At 39.7% G+C, this 17,069-nt stretch overlaps 1 protein-coding gene across 3 annotated transcripts in view; it reads left to right on the top strand.

Annotated features, from left to right (window-relative positions):
* mest (mesoderm specific transcript) overlaps window positions 1–17,069 on the top strand; it is a 28,981-nt gene that overhangs the window by 537 nt on the left and 11,375 nt on the right. For 2 of the 3 annotated variants that reach the window (XM_052033525.1, XM_052033524.1), the window contains exons 2-9: window positions 974–1,128; window positions 9,690–9,769; window positions 10,297–10,374; window positions 10,611–10,747; window positions 11,329–11,387; window positions 11,489–11,529; window positions 13,284–13,354; window positions 14,044–14,145. In XM_052033525.1, coding sequence (XP_051889485.1) covers window positions 975–1,128; window positions 9,690–9,769; window positions 10,297–10,374; window positions 10,611–10,747; window positions 11,329–11,387; window positions 11,489–11,529; window positions 13,284–13,354; window positions 14,044–14,145 — 722 coding nt within the window. In that variant the 5' untranslated portion in view covers window position 974. Of the gene's footprint in view, window positions 1–105; window positions 192–973; window positions 1,129–9,689; window positions 9,770–10,296; window positions 10,375–10,610; window positions 10,748–11,328; window positions 11,388–11,488; window positions 11,530–13,283; window positions 13,355–14,043; window positions 14,146–17,069 lie in introns of those variants that run through there. The other variant, XM_052033523.1, reaches the window with a different exon arrangement.

Raw genomic sequence — 17,069 nt, 5'->3', positions numbered from 1 at the left:
TCCTCGTGCTAGTCCAGTCATGTAGTGCCACAGCTGACCCTCCCAGCCAGCAGGGGGGGTTTGCATGCTCCGGACGGTACGGGGATGGGAGAGGAGGCGGGGTAAGGTCAGCGGGAGCGACAACACGACCCGGAGACGATAGTGTCTTCAGGTGTGCCGGGGGTGGAACATGAGAACTCATCTGAGTGCAGGTAAGCGGCGTTTTGTACCCACACATCTCATAGCAGCTGGAACGATGTCTTCACGCCAGGAACTCAACTATGCAACATTTCCACCTTCTAAAATAGAAATTACCGCGCTTAGTATCTACTTTTATAGCCCTGGTTGATACCTAAGTCCATTCAGGCTTGCGAAAGCAAATCTTTCAATCTGTTTAAATTTTGTTAAAGCTTATTTTAAAGGTTTTTTTTAACCAAGGAGCGGACTTTGAACTGGGGTTTTTAAACTGGAGTAAAATTATCACAGATTACGTTAATACAAATCTCAGTGATATTAACTGTATTAGACACCGACAGGGACCCTTTGATTTAGTGTAGAGCTGCAAGTATTGAGTCAAGTGAATGCAGCACAGGCCGTGGGTCAAACTTGGAGCTTGGCGAAGTGTCTGTTAACCCATTCGTGAAGAGAGAGATGCCAAACTATTGAATTATAAAGCGTCAGAACTGAGTCCGCTCTTCGTTTAGTTTTGCTTAGTGGTTTAACTTCAGACATTAGAAGTTTTCCCCTTTGAGTGGTGCTTTAAAGTTTAGTCCTAATGTGTCGATAACGTTGGAAAGCTTTGCCTGTAGAGGGCAGGAGATTTATGTAATGTGCTGAATGTGATATGCTTGCAGTTTAATTCCATTGTCGTGGTGTTCTCCAAACTGCATCTATCTAGTATGCATGTCAGTTCCATTTGCAAAGAAATTCCAGCACTGAAGGACAATTTAGTTTTGAAGGATCCTGATGTAACTATTTCTGTTTTCATTTTAAGGATGAAAGAGTGGTGGATCCAAGTTGCACTTCTTGCTGCACCGCTGATAGCTGTCTACCTTCATCTTCCTCCCCCTATTCTCTCTCCATCTCTTTATTCATGGAGGACAGCTGGAGCATTCTTCACCTTCAAAGACTATCGCATATTTTACAGAGGTGAGTTTTATATTGTATAATCTGGGTCATTAAATGGCAGAGCAATCCTGGGGGCATGAATGGGCTACACCAATCCTAAATATTCCTAATTTAGTGAAAATCAAAAAAAATGCAGATGTTAGAAATCTAAAACAAAGATAGAAAATGATGCAAATGCTCAGCAGGTCAGGCCGCATTGGTGGGAAGAGAAACCGAGTTAACGTTTCAGATTGAAGATCCTTCATCAGAACTGGGAAGGGGACAAAAGAAGCTTGTTAAGCTGCAACAGAAAAATATACACCTGGAAGAATTCAGCAGGTTGAGCAGCAGCTATGGAGGAAAAGGGATTGATGGACACTTTGGGTCAATGCAGGGTCTTAACCCGAAATGTTGGCCATCCCTTTACCTCCACAGATTGCTAGACTGGCTGAGTTCTTCCAGCAGTTTATTTTTGCCCATATTCCAGCATCTAAGGTTGCTTATGTCTCCTGTTAAACTGCAGTGAGGGTGGGAGAGAGTGACACCTCCGATAGGGTAAAACTGGGGTGACTATGGGAGATGAGCTGTAAAAAGGTTATCTGGTCAGTGGGTGACAAGTGTGTTGACCAACTGGCTGGAGTGTTCAAGCACATCTTCAGCCTCTCACTGCTGCAGTCTGAGGTTCCCACCTGCTTCAAAAGGCCAGCAATCATACCAGTGCCCAAGAAGAGCAGGGTGGGCCCCCTCAATGACTATCACCCAGTAGCACTCACATCTACTATGATGAACTGCTTTGAGAGGTTGGCTACAGCTAGAATAACTCCTGCCTGAGCAAGGACCTGGATCTGCTGCAAATTTGCATACCGCCACAACAGGTCTACAGCGGACGCAATCTCACTGGCTCTCCACTCTGCTTTGGAGCACCTAGATAACATATGTCAGGCTGCTGTTTGTTGATTACAGCTTGGCATTCAACACCATCATCCCTTCAGTAATAATCAACAAACTTCAAAATCTGGGCATCTGTACCTCCCTCTACAACTGGATCCTCAACTTCCTTATCGGGAGACTACAGTCAGTGCAGATTGGTAATAACATCTCCTCCTCGCTGACAATCAAACAGGCGCACCTCAAGGATGCACGCTGAGCCCACTGCTCTACTCTCTTTACACGCATGACTGTGTGACTAAGCGCAGCTCAAACGCCATCTATAAATTCACTGATGACACAACAGTTGTTGGTAGAATCTCAAATGGTAACAAGCAGGAGTACAGGAGTGAGGTAGATTGGCTGGTTGAGTGATGTTGCAACAACAACCTCACACTCAAGGTCAGCAAGACCAAGGAATTGATTGTGGTCTTTAGGAAGTTGGGAAAACACACACCAGTCCTCATTGAGGGGTCGGCGGTGGAAAGGGTGTGCAGTTTGAACATCTTGGAGGATCTATCCTGGGCCCAACACATTGATGCAATCACAAAGAAGGCATGTCAGTGGCTCTACTTCATTAGGAGTTTGAGGAGATTTGGTATGTCACCAGAGATTCTTGAAAATTTCTATAGCTATGCAGTGGAGAGTATTCTGACTGATTGCATCATAGCCTGATATGGAGGCTCCAATGCACGGGATCACAAGAGGCTGCAGAGGGTTGTAGGTTCAGCCAGCTCCATCACAGGCCCAACTCTCCCCACCATTGAGAACATCTTCAAGAGGCAGTGCCTCAAGAAGGTGGCATCCATCACTAAGGACATGCCCTCTTCTCGTTACTACCATCAGGGAGGAGGTACAGGAGTTTGAAGACCCACACTCAGTGATTTAGGAACAGCTTCTTCCCCTCTGCCATCAGATTTCTGAACAGTCCGTGAACCCATGAACACTACTTTGTTATTCCTTTTTTTTGCACTATTTGTTTATTTTGTAATTTATAGTAACTTTATGTCTTTGCACTTTGCTGCCTCAAAACAGATTTCACGACATATAAGTTGGCGATCATAAATCTGATTCTGAATGAGAGCAGTTAGAGAGTGAGAACATAGACAAAAAACATAGACGGGAACATGTAGGATTTGTGAAAAGCGGAGCAGGAGGACGTGCCCGGCAGATCTGGCTGGGCATGTTCTCCACTCCCAGAGGGAAAAATACAACAAGCTGAGCCAGCATCACAGATGGACAACCGATACAGACAGAAATCAAGTTACCTGAAGTTGTAGAATTCAAAAACATTCAAGAGGAACATAAATGAGACCTTGATCACAGCAGCACTATTGTGAGCATCTAAAGGACTGAGAAGATGTACATTATGGTTAAATCTGTAAATGTTTAAGGTATTTGTAAAAAATGTACTTCAATCTTTTTAAAAAAGGGAGCTGTGAAGAGTATTTAGTTTCAATGATAAAGAGTAAAATCAGACAGCATCCAAAAGACGTGCTCCAGAATCAACCTTGCTTCTAGCCAAGCTATCCCATTATAGTTATAACTGGTTTCTACCCAACAATGTGGAAAATTGCCCAGGTGTGTCCTGTTTACAAATTCAGTCTAGGTAGCAACTGCTCAATTCACAGTCGAGCGTGGTTTCGCGTTCAATTGTTTCTCCTTGCATTGACTAATTTTGCTGCATCTTCAGATGCGAGGTCATCAAGGCTGAAGTCCAGTGAGTTTCTAGAATCCTTGTCTTTCTTAGTTACGGTGCTCATTTTCTTCAGTTTTCTTCAGAGTTTCATCACTCACATCAGTAGAAACATCATTACAGCTATGGTCATACTGGGTCCATTACTACTACTTTATCCTCGACTGAGGAATAATAACCTCTTACTTCTGCCAATTTATCACAGTAATACTGGGGAGTATCTGTAATAGACTGAAATTGGACAAATTTGACATCTTTTGTTTTTGCTATCCTTTGTTAGTATTTTGATCCACTAATGCCTTTGTGAAGCATATATTGGAGATATTTTTGTATCAGAATGTGTGGAGTTTTCAACATTTAAGTGTTGGACTGTGTCAGTTTGGTACCCATCTTGCATTGAAAGGACTTTTGTTGTAGGTGAATTCAACAATAATAGATTAACCCTCAACCTCAATGCTCCGTCTCTGTTTCAGTGTTGCATCTGCAGTTGCTTTCATTGTAGATTCAATATACACAATTCCTTGCTTTCTTGAACTATCATGAGAGACAAGAATTCTGATGCTAGTAGCATCTTTAAATCAATGCTGCATTATCTTATATGGAAGGTTTTTGACAAAGTGCTTTGGACTTACTTTGTTTTGTTACCCGGATTACTGCGCTTGCTATATGCTTTGTCAAGTTGAGTTCTTCATTTATAGATTCAGTAATGTTTCTAGAGGACTGGTGAATTGTGTATAGAACATAGAACAGTACGGCACAGGAACAGGCCCTTTGGCCCATGATGTCTGTGCTGACCATGATGCCAATTTAAACTGTATGTCTGCCTGCACATGGTCCATATCCCTCCATTCCCTGCCTAGCCATGTCTGTCTAAATGCCTCTTAAACATTGCTGTTGTATCTGCTTCCACCACCTCCCCTGCCTGCACATTCCTTGCACCTACCACTCTCTGTGTACAATTTCCTGGTAAGTCTCATTTAAACTTTCCTCCTCTCACCTTAAAGCTATGCCCTCTAGTATTTGACATTTCCACCCTGGGGGTTGGGGGGGGGGGGTGGAAGACTCTAATTATCTACCCTATCTATACCTCTCATAATTTAGAAGGTTATGGGCCAAAAGCTGACAAATGGGACTAGCTTAGATGGACGTCTTGGTTGACGTGGATCAGTAGGGTTGAAGGGCCTGTTTCCGTGCTGTATTGCTATATGACTCTATGTACTTCAGTCAGGTTGCTTCTTAGACTCTGACACTCCGGAGAAAATCAATCCAATTTTGTCCAACCGCCTTATAGCATATGTTATGCCCTTGTTCAAATAAGGATTTAGGGATAAACCCAGCAATCAGTCATTTTGGCTTCTGTGGGAGTGAGAGTACCAGAAACAAAATCAGGGACACAATAAGCAGTCACTTGAACTATGGAATGATGAGGGAAAGCCACCATGATTTGGCAAATTGTGCTGAACTAACTTGCTGCGAGCTTTTTGATAACATAACAGTGAGGGAGATATGGCTGTGTATAGGGACTTTCAAAAGGTACTTGATAAAGTGCCACATAAGTTTGAAGGCTATAGAATAAAAGGGACTGTAGTGGCATAGATAGAAAACTGCCTAAGCAGCAAGAAACAGTAACACTCACTGGTTAGCCAAAATTTTTAAAGATGCCCTATCATTGGGTAAACTACCACAATCTTTCTATGAAGCAACTATTTCTTTAATTCTTAAAAAGGATAAAGATCCCACTGACTGTGCATCTTATAGACCTATTTCTTTATTAAATGTAGATTCAAAAATATTTTCCAAAATATTGGCCTTTAGACTGGAAAAGGTTCTCCCACAAATTATCTCTGAAGACCAGACAGGATTTATTCAGAATCGTTATTTACATTTTAATATTAGGAGATTAATGAATATTATATATACCCCTTCATCCCAAATCCCAGAATGTTGTTTCACTGGATGCTGAAAAGGCGTTTGACAGAGTCAAATGGAAATATCTATTCACTACACTTCAAAAATTTAACTTTAGCCCTAAATTTATATCTGCGATTAAAATGATTTATTATTCATCTATGGCTTCAATACTTACTTAAAATGATTTATTATTCACCTATGGCTTCAATACTTACTAATAATCAAAGATCTCCTTTGTTTAGGCTTTTTTGAGGTACTAGACAAGGTTGCCCGTTAAGCCCTTTATTATTTGATATTGCTTTAGAACCCTTGGCTATTGCACTCCGGGACTCTTCAAATGTATGTGGCATTACTCGCGGATAGATGATTCATAAGATATCTCTCTACGCAGATGACCTGTTACTTTATATTTCTAATCCGGATGAATCTATCCCCACAGTACTATCACTACTAGATCAGTTTAGTTTTTTTTCTGGCTATAGATTAAATCTTAATAAGAGTGAATTTTTTCCATTGAATATGCAAATCCCAAATTATAGCCAATTACCTTTCAGATTGGTAACTGACTATTTTATGTATTTAGGTGTTAAAATTTCCAGGAAACATAAGAACTTATTTAAAGCTAATCTATTGCCTTTAATTGACCATGTTAAACAATTATTTACTAAGTGGTCTCCACTGTCTTTATCATTGGTTGGCCGAATTAATGCGATGAAGATGAATATTTTACCAAAATTTTTATATTTATTTCAAGCGATTCCAACTTTTGTCCCGAAATCTTTTTTTGACACTATTGATTCTAAAATTCTTTCATATATTTGGCAGAATAAAAGCCCAAGGTTAAGTAAGAAATATTTACAAATACTAAAAAAGGATGGTGGTATGGCCTTGCCTAACTTTAGATTATATTATTGGGCAATTAATATCAGATATTTAAATTTTTTGGATACAAGATTTAGATGTAATTCAATGCCCCAAATGGCTATACCTTGAGCACCAATCAGTACTTGAATTTTCATTAGTTTCTATTTTAGGAGCTTCGCTCCCTTTTGCACTTACCAAATTAAATAAGCATATGACTAACCCAATTGTTAAATGTACAATACAAATATGGTTTCAATTTCGTAAATTTTTTGGATTGAATAAATTTAACTTGTCAAGTCCCATTCAATCTAATTTTTCCTTTCATCCATTCAGAGTTGACTTAGCTTTTTCCATATGGAAAAGGAAGGGAATAGTATGTTTTCGTGATCTATTCATTGATAACTGTTTTTCTTCTTTTGAACAATTGTCTAACAAATATAATTTGCCTAGATCACACTTTTTTCGATATTTGCAGATTAGAAATTTTTTAAAAGCTACTATACCCTCTTTTCCGACACCTTACAAAATTGAAACTACAGAAAAAATTTTAGGTCTTAATCCTTGTTAGCAGGGCTTGATAGCAATAATCTATGATTTAATTATGAAAATACGTCCAGAATCATTGGACAAAGTTAAGAATGAATGGGAAAGTGAACTCCAGACATGTGTACCTACAGAGACTTGGAAGAAAATTCTTCATTTAGTCAATACATCTTCAATATGTGCCAGACACTCATTGATACAGTTTAAGGTAGTTCACAGGACCCATATGTCCAGAGATAAGCTAGCTCGTTTATATAACCATATAAATCCTATATGTGATAGATGTTAATCGAATGTGGCTTCTTTGACACATATGTTTTGGTCCTGTCCTCTTTTGGAAAAATATTGGAAAGACATTTTTAACATTATTTCAAACGTATTGAAGATTGATTTACAACCTCACCCTATCACTGCAATTTTTGGATTACCAAGGATAGAGTCTGTCCACCTATCTGCCTCCGCTAACCGTGTGATTGCCTTTGTTACATTAATGGCCAAACGATCCATTTTGCTTAAATGGAAGGATCCAATACCCCCTACTACTTTTCAATGGTTTTCTCAAACTATATCATGATTAAACTAGGAAAAAATTAGGAGTGGTACTGTTGATCTTTCACTTAAATTTGAAGATATTTGGAGTCCATTTATTCAATATTTTCACAAGATGTAGATCCCCTTTCAATAACTTTCCAACTTAAAGGAACTGAGTTGATGACATAATATTGCTCTGTTTCTACTGAGAAATTTTAGCCCAGTTTTTTTTTTGTTGTTTGCTTTTTTTGAAATTTTTCTGTTTAGTTTAGTTTATTGTTTATTATTTTTCTTATTGATTTGGGTTTTTTTCTTTTTCTTAATTTATATAATAATTTTTTTCCCTTTCTTTTATATTATATTCATTTACTAAGAGATCGTTGGATCTACAGATTTTTTTTATATTTTATTGTTCTTTATGATTATCTATGCCATGATTGTTATCCTGATCTCTTTGTATTACATGTATAAATATTGATGCTATATATCAATCTGTAGTAATTTGAAAACTAATAAAAAGATTGAAAAAAAACAGTAACAGTAGTGAAAGGTTATTGTTTGGGCTGGAGGTAAGTGTATAGTGGAATTCCTCAAGGACTGCTACCAGAACTAGTACTTTTCTTAATTTGTGTTAATGATTTGGACAGGTGTATGGGACACAATTTCCAGACTTGCAGATGACACAAAACCTGTATGTGTGGTAAACTGTAAGGAGGATAGTAATAGACTTCAAGGAACTATGGATACAGAAACTTACAGCTGAGAAATGTGAGGTGCTACATTTTGGTAGGAACATAGAACAGTACAGCACAGGAACAGGCTCTTCAGCCCACGATGTTGTGCCGAACTAACTAAAGTAGTAATTAAACTCCTAACTAAACGAATCCCTTCTGCCTAAAGAATGAGAAGAGGCAATATAAACAAAAGGGCATAATTCTAAAAGGAATATAAGAACAGAGAAATCTGGAGATACATGCGCATAGTTTATTGAAGGTGGCAGGGCAGGCTGAGAAAATGATTAAAAATAATGCTGTAAATTTGAAATAAAAGCAGGAAATGCTGCTATATTCAGCAGCTCAGACAGCATCTGCCAGAGTGTATGAGCAACTCAGCAAGTGCAGTAAAAATTGTTCTTCAGATTTTGTGCCATTTTATCTTAAAAACAATACAGTGACCAATTTGTCCTTGTAATATAGTCCCAAAGAAGTGTTTTGAGAACCAGAATTATCATCATCGGACAAATCAGCATCGCCACCTAATCAGTTTAATAAAGCTTAGCAGCCAGTCCTAGCTTCAAAGACTGAAGTATCCTTAAAAGTGAGTTGGGTCACCAGTTTGGCAATTATTTGCTCATGCAGTACCAAAGGCTGTATTACAGCCGTCTTCATGGAGCGAAATGCTATTTTGATCCAAATACCTGTATTTTAATAATATTCAATGAGACTTGAAGGGATACAATGGCATTTTAGGGTTATGTTAATGGACTAGTAAGGCAAAGAGCTAGGGTAAAAATCTAGAGCTGAGGATTTGTATCTCACTCTTGTAAATGAGGAATTTAAATTCAGTTAGTTGAATACTAGAATAGAAAGCTGTTAATGTTAACAATGACCACAGAGCTACTGGATTGTTTTAAAAGTCCATCTGGTTCCATTAATATCTATTAGGGCAGGAAAACTGCTATTCTTGCATAGTTTGTCCTTTGTGATTCTAAATCCACCAAATGTTGTGGAGTCTTACTTTTCATCTGAGATAGCCTGTCCAGCTGCCCACTGGCAATAAATGTAACCCTGCCAATGATATCCATATCCAGTGAATGGAAGGAAAAAGTTGTGTTTAAGAAGAATTTGCCACATTCATCTTCTGGATAGGTCCAGATGTGACTCATGAATAAGGCTGATCTCTGATAAATGATGAAATGATTGGATTTATTTCACTGGGTGCACAACCTTCATTCATTGTGTGATACTACAGACTGGAAAGTTAATTTACAGTATTAAATCAGGGAGGAATGTTGGCCCAGACCCCCAAACTTTGAACAGTGCCTTGGAGTTGCTTGTGTTGACCGTAACTGCTGGACTATCAGACACCCCTTCAAACTGTCTTAATGTGGTGTTTTTATGCTTTATTTCAGATTCCATGGGTGCTTTTGGCAGTTCTGATATGGTGATACTTTTGCATGGCTTCCCAACATCAAGCTATGATTGGCATAAGGTAGGGGCAGAGTAGAAAGTTGATAGGATTTGAACAAGATTTTTTTCCCTTTTCTTTGAGTTTATTGTGGGATAGAAGAATTGGATTTGAAGAGTGGGCATGTGTTGTGAGTAAAGTATTGCACTCTCACAAGGAGATAATGAATTGAGTTCAACAGTAGGTGAAGGGAATGCTTCCATTGTTAGCATATCTGAAGTCAAAGAGTTTTGAATTATGAATCTTGCTACTGCTGTTGCTACAATGCCAGCAGCCCCCTAGTTGGTCATTGTATAAGTATCCACTAAGATGGGTTAAAATTGGCCAGGATCCTTTCTCCTAATTGCTACTGTAAACCAATTTCCAATAATATGTACCAATAACATGTATATTTTTAAATTTAAATTTGAAGGGAACTGGAATATATCCAAAGGGACCTCTTTAAATGAGTGATCTCCCCTTTAGTAGCTGAAACATGTTGCTAGACGGTCTAAAGACTTGTGGAATAATGGAGAGCACTAAGGGGATTATAACATCCTTCTTTATTTTAGATCTGGGAAGGCTTGACGTTGAGGTTTAATCGTGTTATCGCAGTAGATTTTCTTGGCTTTGGATTCAGCGATAAACCTGTGAGTATGTAGTTTCTGAGTTACAGTTGCTGAAGCTGTTGAGTCCTTTCTCTGAAACTCTATTTTCTACTGGCACAGAATAGTTGCCTCTGTGCTAACAGTAATTTAAAAAAAAATTGATTGGGAGGTATGCACCTTATGTTAAGATATGTAATTATATGTATTTTAGCAGATCTTTGGAGATGCTCAGTATTGGCAAAGTTAACTGACCCCAAGATCCATTTGTTCTTCTCTAGAGGCTGCACAGATACTCCATCTTTGAGCAGGCAGATATTGTCCAGGAACTAATGGTAGAACTGGGCCTAGCTCAACAGAAGATCAATATCCTGGCTCATGATTATGGAGACACTGTTGCGCTGGAGCTGCTGTACAGGTTATCACTTGAAAGAGCATTGATGTTTGGACTTGAGTGCAATCCTAATTCAGCAAATATACCGTGTATTTTTTAAAATTTCTATTAATTGTTCATTTAAAAAAAAGAAACATTGCATTTTGAGAGTTTCTGGTTAAATTATGTTTCGTATATGACAGCAACCAACCTTCCACACAGTGCAGTGTTTTATTGAGCATTCTGTACAAGTGCTAGGAGTTCAATCTCATCCCATCAGCAAGTCTTTTGAGTTATGATCAGGAGTGAGATCTTGCGTGATTTCCACCACTGCTCAAGGGCAATCTTAAGATATTGCTTCCTTGGCTGAGTTCAGCTAATCCAATACAGTCAAATAATGAAACCTGAGGCCTGTAATGCTGAGCACAAGCACCAGGCAAAGATTGAGCGGAATTCAGCATCTAAATGGATGAAGCTTCAGTGCTATTAGTCAAGAACAGTGGCTAAATCACCCTGTCTGAGGCTAGCATCTGCTTTGGAGCCAATACTTAACATGTTTGCTATGTAATCCCTTGTTGGAAGATTCTCAGTTCTAATGACTGAGCATTATCTTTCCTTTGTGTTAGGTCTGAACATGGTAATCCTGGACATCTGATTATTAACAGCCTGTGTTTGTCAAATGGAGGTATTCAGCCGTTTTGTTAACTGATTGCAATTATTTATAAATCTGTTTTTTTTTGAATGTCACAATTCTTGTGGCTGACAGTTTGCATCATTCTTATACAGGAATTTTTCCAGAGACAAACCATCCACGATTTCTCCAGAAGGTATTATCCATGTTTTAAAAAAAAATGTGATGCATTAAAAGTGTTCAGAACCATAGGGTGGAAAGTTAACAGAATGTACCCGAGACAAGTTTCAAGAGAAGTATGTGGGGAAAGGAGAGTGTGTTGATAGGGTGAGATGAGTTAAACAGAGTGGGAAAAGTTGGACCATAAATGCATGCATTGTGCTGAATAGCCTGTTCCTGACTTTAAATTCAGTGTAATTAGGCTGAGTGTCCTCTAAGCACTACCAGCAGAGCAGGCAGTAAAACCACAGTAGGGAATAGATGAGTAAGCAGGATGTAAAGTACTGCCAGCTTTGAGATATTAGACAATTTTGGCTGCTCATCCAGGGTGGGTGAAAAGATGCTACCATATGTGCATCTTCTTCATACCTCGATTGTGAAGTGCTGAATGCTGATGCAGTGTCTTGTTCTAAGTGGATCAAGTCAAGAGTAGCTGACATTTAGCTTGAAGGGAAATAATACTTCTGTCAATCAGTCATTGTTTTCAATTGATGCTGGCATCGTAGGCACCACTTCTTTCTTCTTGCTCTCTTTCCACATGTCCTGGCAAACCCATGGAGTGTGCCCACTAGAGAAGTTATTGGAATGTTCTGACAGCTAGCATAAACTCAGTGGGCTGCAGATATGGAAATATAATCTATTAGAGGACAAGTCCTGGGAATGAAAGATGGGAAACAGCGAAATGACAGAGATTTTAAATAATTATGTTGGATTAGTCTTCATGTATAAGACACTAAAATCATCATAACAATAATAGATAATTAAGGTTTGTGAATTGTAAGAAGGACACGGGGCCTGCAAAGGGATATAGGCAGATTAAGTGAGTGGGTCAGAAGTGGCATATGGAGTATAATGTGGGAAAATGTGGGATTATCCATTTTGGAAAGATGATGAAAAAGTGTTATTATTTAAATGGAATGAGACAACAAACTATTCTGGTACAAAGGAATCTGAGGGTCTCTGTACATGATACGCAAAAGGTTGGCTGGCAAGTACAGTGCATAATTAAGAAAGCTTACAGAATGTTGGCTTTAATTGCAAGGGGTTTGAAGTACGAAAGTAGGGGAGTTTTGTTGCACCTTTACAGGGAGCTGGTGAGACTGCACCTGAAGCACTTTATTACAGTTTGGTCTCTGCATTTCAAGTGGGGATATGCTTGCATCTGAGGCAGTGGAGAGACGATTCATCAGGTATTGATGAATCACTATTGAGCAGGATTCATTAATACTGACAAGGCTGCAGTGTAGAAGATCGACAGGTGATCTTATTGAAACATACAAGATGCTGAAATGGATTGACAGAATGGGTGCCAAGAGTGGGTTCCTTTGTTGGGGTATCAAGAACAAGAAGGTATAATTTCAGAGCAAGTGATTGCCCATTTCAGTTGGAGATGAGGATGAATTTTTTCTCTCTGAGAGTCACAAATATTTAGGATTCCCTAACCCAGGGAGCTGTGAGGGCAGTGTCACTGAGATTGACCAACTGGTTTACTCTTGCTGCTCCAGCTTGCGTTGTTTTGTGACATTGCCATTAAAATTGAGAAACCTAGAACAGTAACTATTAACGCACAACTGTAACATGACAACAGAAGGTGAGGTTAATGGACAAAATGTGAGATTTCTAAGTGGGGTCTGTTATGCATTCTATCATACAGAAGCTTGTGTACCTTTTTAAAAACTAAGAAAAGGACAATACATTTCTAAATTAATTTCTTAATTTTCTTTACAACAGTTACTCAAAAACAGTGGTTGCCTTTCACCAATTTTCACCAGACTTATGAACTACTATTTTTTCTCAAAAGGGTAAGTCTCTAGTATGACCTGAATTAAACCCAGAAGACATGAACCAACACTGACTGAGAACTTAGTGACGTGTCCACGGAATTTTCCCAACCCACACACAAGGACATCACAGTTTCATCTCCCTGCACAAGTAAAGCAACACTGATTTGAGCATTCTGAATAGCTTTTATCTGTGTGCTAAATACTGAGTAAATACTTTTCACAACCTGGATGTGGTAATTCTTCTTTCTTCTATTAGTTTTAAGCAAGTAAATCACTGTGGATTAATCCAGATTAACCTGTATTATATTCATGGCCAATGTTTTCACTAAGATTAGTGAATGAAAACAAAATATTGTGTGCACATTGTCAACTTGGCTCAATTAGACTCTTGTCTGTTGTTGGAAAGGTTCAGTTTTAAGACCCATACTCACGTTTAGCATGAAATGTAGGCTGGCAGTCCAATATAGAGGGAGTGCAGTATCTCCAGTGTTTCAGTCCTTGGAAATGGACGTCATACTGCAGCCTGATCCACGTAGCCCATCACACTATTCAGTCCTCAAAAGTCCCCAGGAAGGGCCACCACAAGAAAGATCAGCTGGCATTTTTGCATGGCCACTTTACTGGTACCAGTTTTTATATTCATCAGATATGACATTTTGGACTCTGGTGCAACCTCTTGATGGAATTTTTCTTATCGACTATTCTAGGATCAGTGCAGTGTTTGGACCCCACACACAGCCAACAACTGCAGAGTATTGGGACATGTGGACTGCTGTTCGGATCAATGATGGAAATCTCGTAATGGACAGGTGAGTCAAGCACCAAGTGCTATTCAACGTACTTACGACTGCACCGAAACGTTGACTGCCTGCAGGACCGAAACGTTGACCACCTGCTTTTTTCCATGGATGCTGCCTGGCCTGCTGAGTTCCTCCAGCATCCTCCAGTTTTTCATCTAGATTCCAGCATCTGCAGTCCTTTGTTTCTCTAGCAGTATTCATAATATTGAATTCCAGTTTGAGGGAGAGAAGAATGAGTCTAAGATTAGTATTTTAATCTTAAATGGCACTAATGAGGGCATAAAAACTGACTTAACAAAAGTGAATTGGCATGTTACCTTAAGGAATCGGTCAGTGGAGATGCAATTGCAACAGTTAAGGGGATCTCTCAAAATACATAGAATAGATACATTCTAATGAGAAACAAAAATTTCAAGAGGAGGACCCACTACCTTTGGTTAGCTAAAAGAAGAAATGGATTTGTAAAAACAGTAAATATTCCTATAAATATTTTTTTTTAAAGTTGATGAACTATGCATTGCTGCTATAGAAAGTGAGTATGGGGATTTAATAATGGAAATTAGGGAGATGGCAGATGAATTAAACAGGTCTTTTGCATTGGGTTTTGCTGTAGACTATAGGTGTACCAACCCAGAAATGGTTGTAAATTGACATCGGAAGGAATTCAAAATTACAGTTACAAGGGAAGTGGAATTGAGCAAAGTGTAGCGGTTGCTACCGCGAAATAAAACAAGACGCTAGTCGAAGGATTGTCAAACAAGAACTGGTTTATTTTCCCGCCTTGCGCGGGCCTTTTAAGGGAGACTGTTCCCGCCCAATGCAACTGGCAATGATGTAAGTACCACGTCATCAAGTCTTTCCCGCGTGCGGGTTCTCCCCGTCGCTCGGGAAAGACGAGGCCTGCCGCCATCTTGGGCCTCAGCGCTCCGACGCTGCGCGACCCGACTGCCGAGCCAGTTCGCCTGACCGGACGGTGAGTCGCTACAAAAGTGTTGGAGCTGTGGATGAATAGTCCTTGGGTCCTAGTGGACTTTATCCTAGGATCTTAAAAGTGACCAGTGAGATGGTTGATGTGTTGGCTTTTATGTTCCAAAATTCCCTAGACTTGGTAAATGTTCCATTAGATTGGAAAATAGAAAATGTATTTCCTTAGCTCAGAAAGTGAGGGAGACAGGCCACTTAGATTAATGTCTATCGTAGGGAAAATGTTAGAAGTTATCATTAAAGACATTATTGCAGTGTTTAGAAAAATTAAAGATAATTAATCAAAGTCACCGAAGTTTTGTCAAAGGGAGATTATGTTTGACCTATTAGGTCTTGAGGGGTCTTGACAGGTTAAATGTGGAAGTGATGGTTCCCCTTATCGGAGAATCTAGAACTGCTTAAAAATAAGGGGTTGCTAATTGAGACACAGATGAGGCAATTTTTTTTCTGATGGTTGAGAGTCTTTGAGGAAGAGATTTCCAAAGACTCTCAACCATCAGAAAAAAAATTGAGGAAGGTGGTTAATGCAGTGTATTTGAATATTTTTAAGGCAGAGGTAGATTCATTTTTGATAAAGTTAAGGGGCGTAGGCTGAGTGCAGTTAAACTTACAAGCAGATTAGCCAGAATCTTATTGAACGGAGGTGCAGGCATGAAGGGCTGTGTGATTTACTTCTTCTAATTCATAAGTTTGTAAGTCTCTCAACATTTTCAACCAGTGTGGGGTTCTGGATTGCCTCAGAGGTTAGATACACTAGTACTATATTTAGCCATTCCAGGAGTGAGAACACTCATGGAAACTGCGGAAAGGGCTCATTATAGCAATATATACAGAGAGACGTGTTATCGACAAGTGCTGCTGAGTCAGAAACCTGGCCTAAACCCTTGCTTTCCAGTGACGTTGCCCTCGGCTTGGTGTGGAGAGACTGTATGTGAGGAAATGTGTGAACAGGCTGGGGTTAGTGGTGCATCCTCTCAATGCTGAGATGCAAGGAGTGTAGGGGTTTCTGTCAGGTTCCCGGCATAGGGATTGTAGGCTATTGCTGAGTACAGGCAACACCTGCTCCATGTGTAGACAGACTGCCTGGGTCTTATAGAACCATAGGACAATACAGGCCCTTCGGCCCACCATGTTGTGCCGACCTTCAAACCACTCCTAAGACTATCTAACCCCTTTCTCCCATATATCCCTCTATCTTAAATTCCTCCATATGCTTATCTAACAATCTCTTGAACTTGACCAACGTATCAGCCTTCACTACCACCCCAGGCAGCGCATTCCATGCACCAACCACTCTCTGGGTGAAAAACCTCCCTCTGACATCTCCCTTGAACTTCCCACCCATTACCTTAAAGCCATGCCCTCTTGTATTGAGCATTGGTGCCCTGGGAAAGAGGTGCAGGCTGTCCACTCTATCTATTCCTCTTAATATTTTGTATACCTCTATCATGTCTCCCCTCATCCTCCTCCTCTCCAATGAGTAAAGCCCTAGCTCCCTTAGTCTCTCCTCATAATCCATACACTCCAATCTAGGCAGAATCCTGGTAAATCTCCTATGCACCCTTTCTAATGCCTCCACGTCCTTCCTATAATGAGGCGACCAGAACTGGACACAGTACTCTAAGTGTGGTCTAACCAGAGTTTTATAAAGCTGCATCATTACTTCGCGGCTCTTAAACTCGATCCCCTGACTTATGAAAGCTAACATCCCATAAGCTTTCTTAACTACCCTATCCACCTGTGTGGCAACTTTCAGTGATCTGTGGATATGAACCCCCAGATCCCTCTGCTCCTCTACACTGCCCAGAATCCTGCCATTTACCTTGTATTCTGCCTTGGAGTTTGTCCTTCCAAAGTGTACCACCTCACACTTCTCCGGATTGAACTCCATCTGTCACTTGTCAGCCCAGCTCTGCATCCTATCAATATCCCTCTGCAAGCTTCGACAG

Source organism: Pristis pectinata, chromosome 19, assembly GCF_009764475.1.
Source record: "Pristis pectinata isolate sPriPec2 chromosome 19, sPriPec2.1.pri, whole genome shotgun sequence".
Classification (NCBI taxonomy): Eukaryota; Metazoa; Chordata; class Chondrichthyes; order Rhinopristiformes; family Pristidae; genus Pristis; species Pristis pectinata.
Note: the sequence above shows the minus strand (reverse complement) of the source record. Positions and strands in the feature narration are given on the sequence as shown.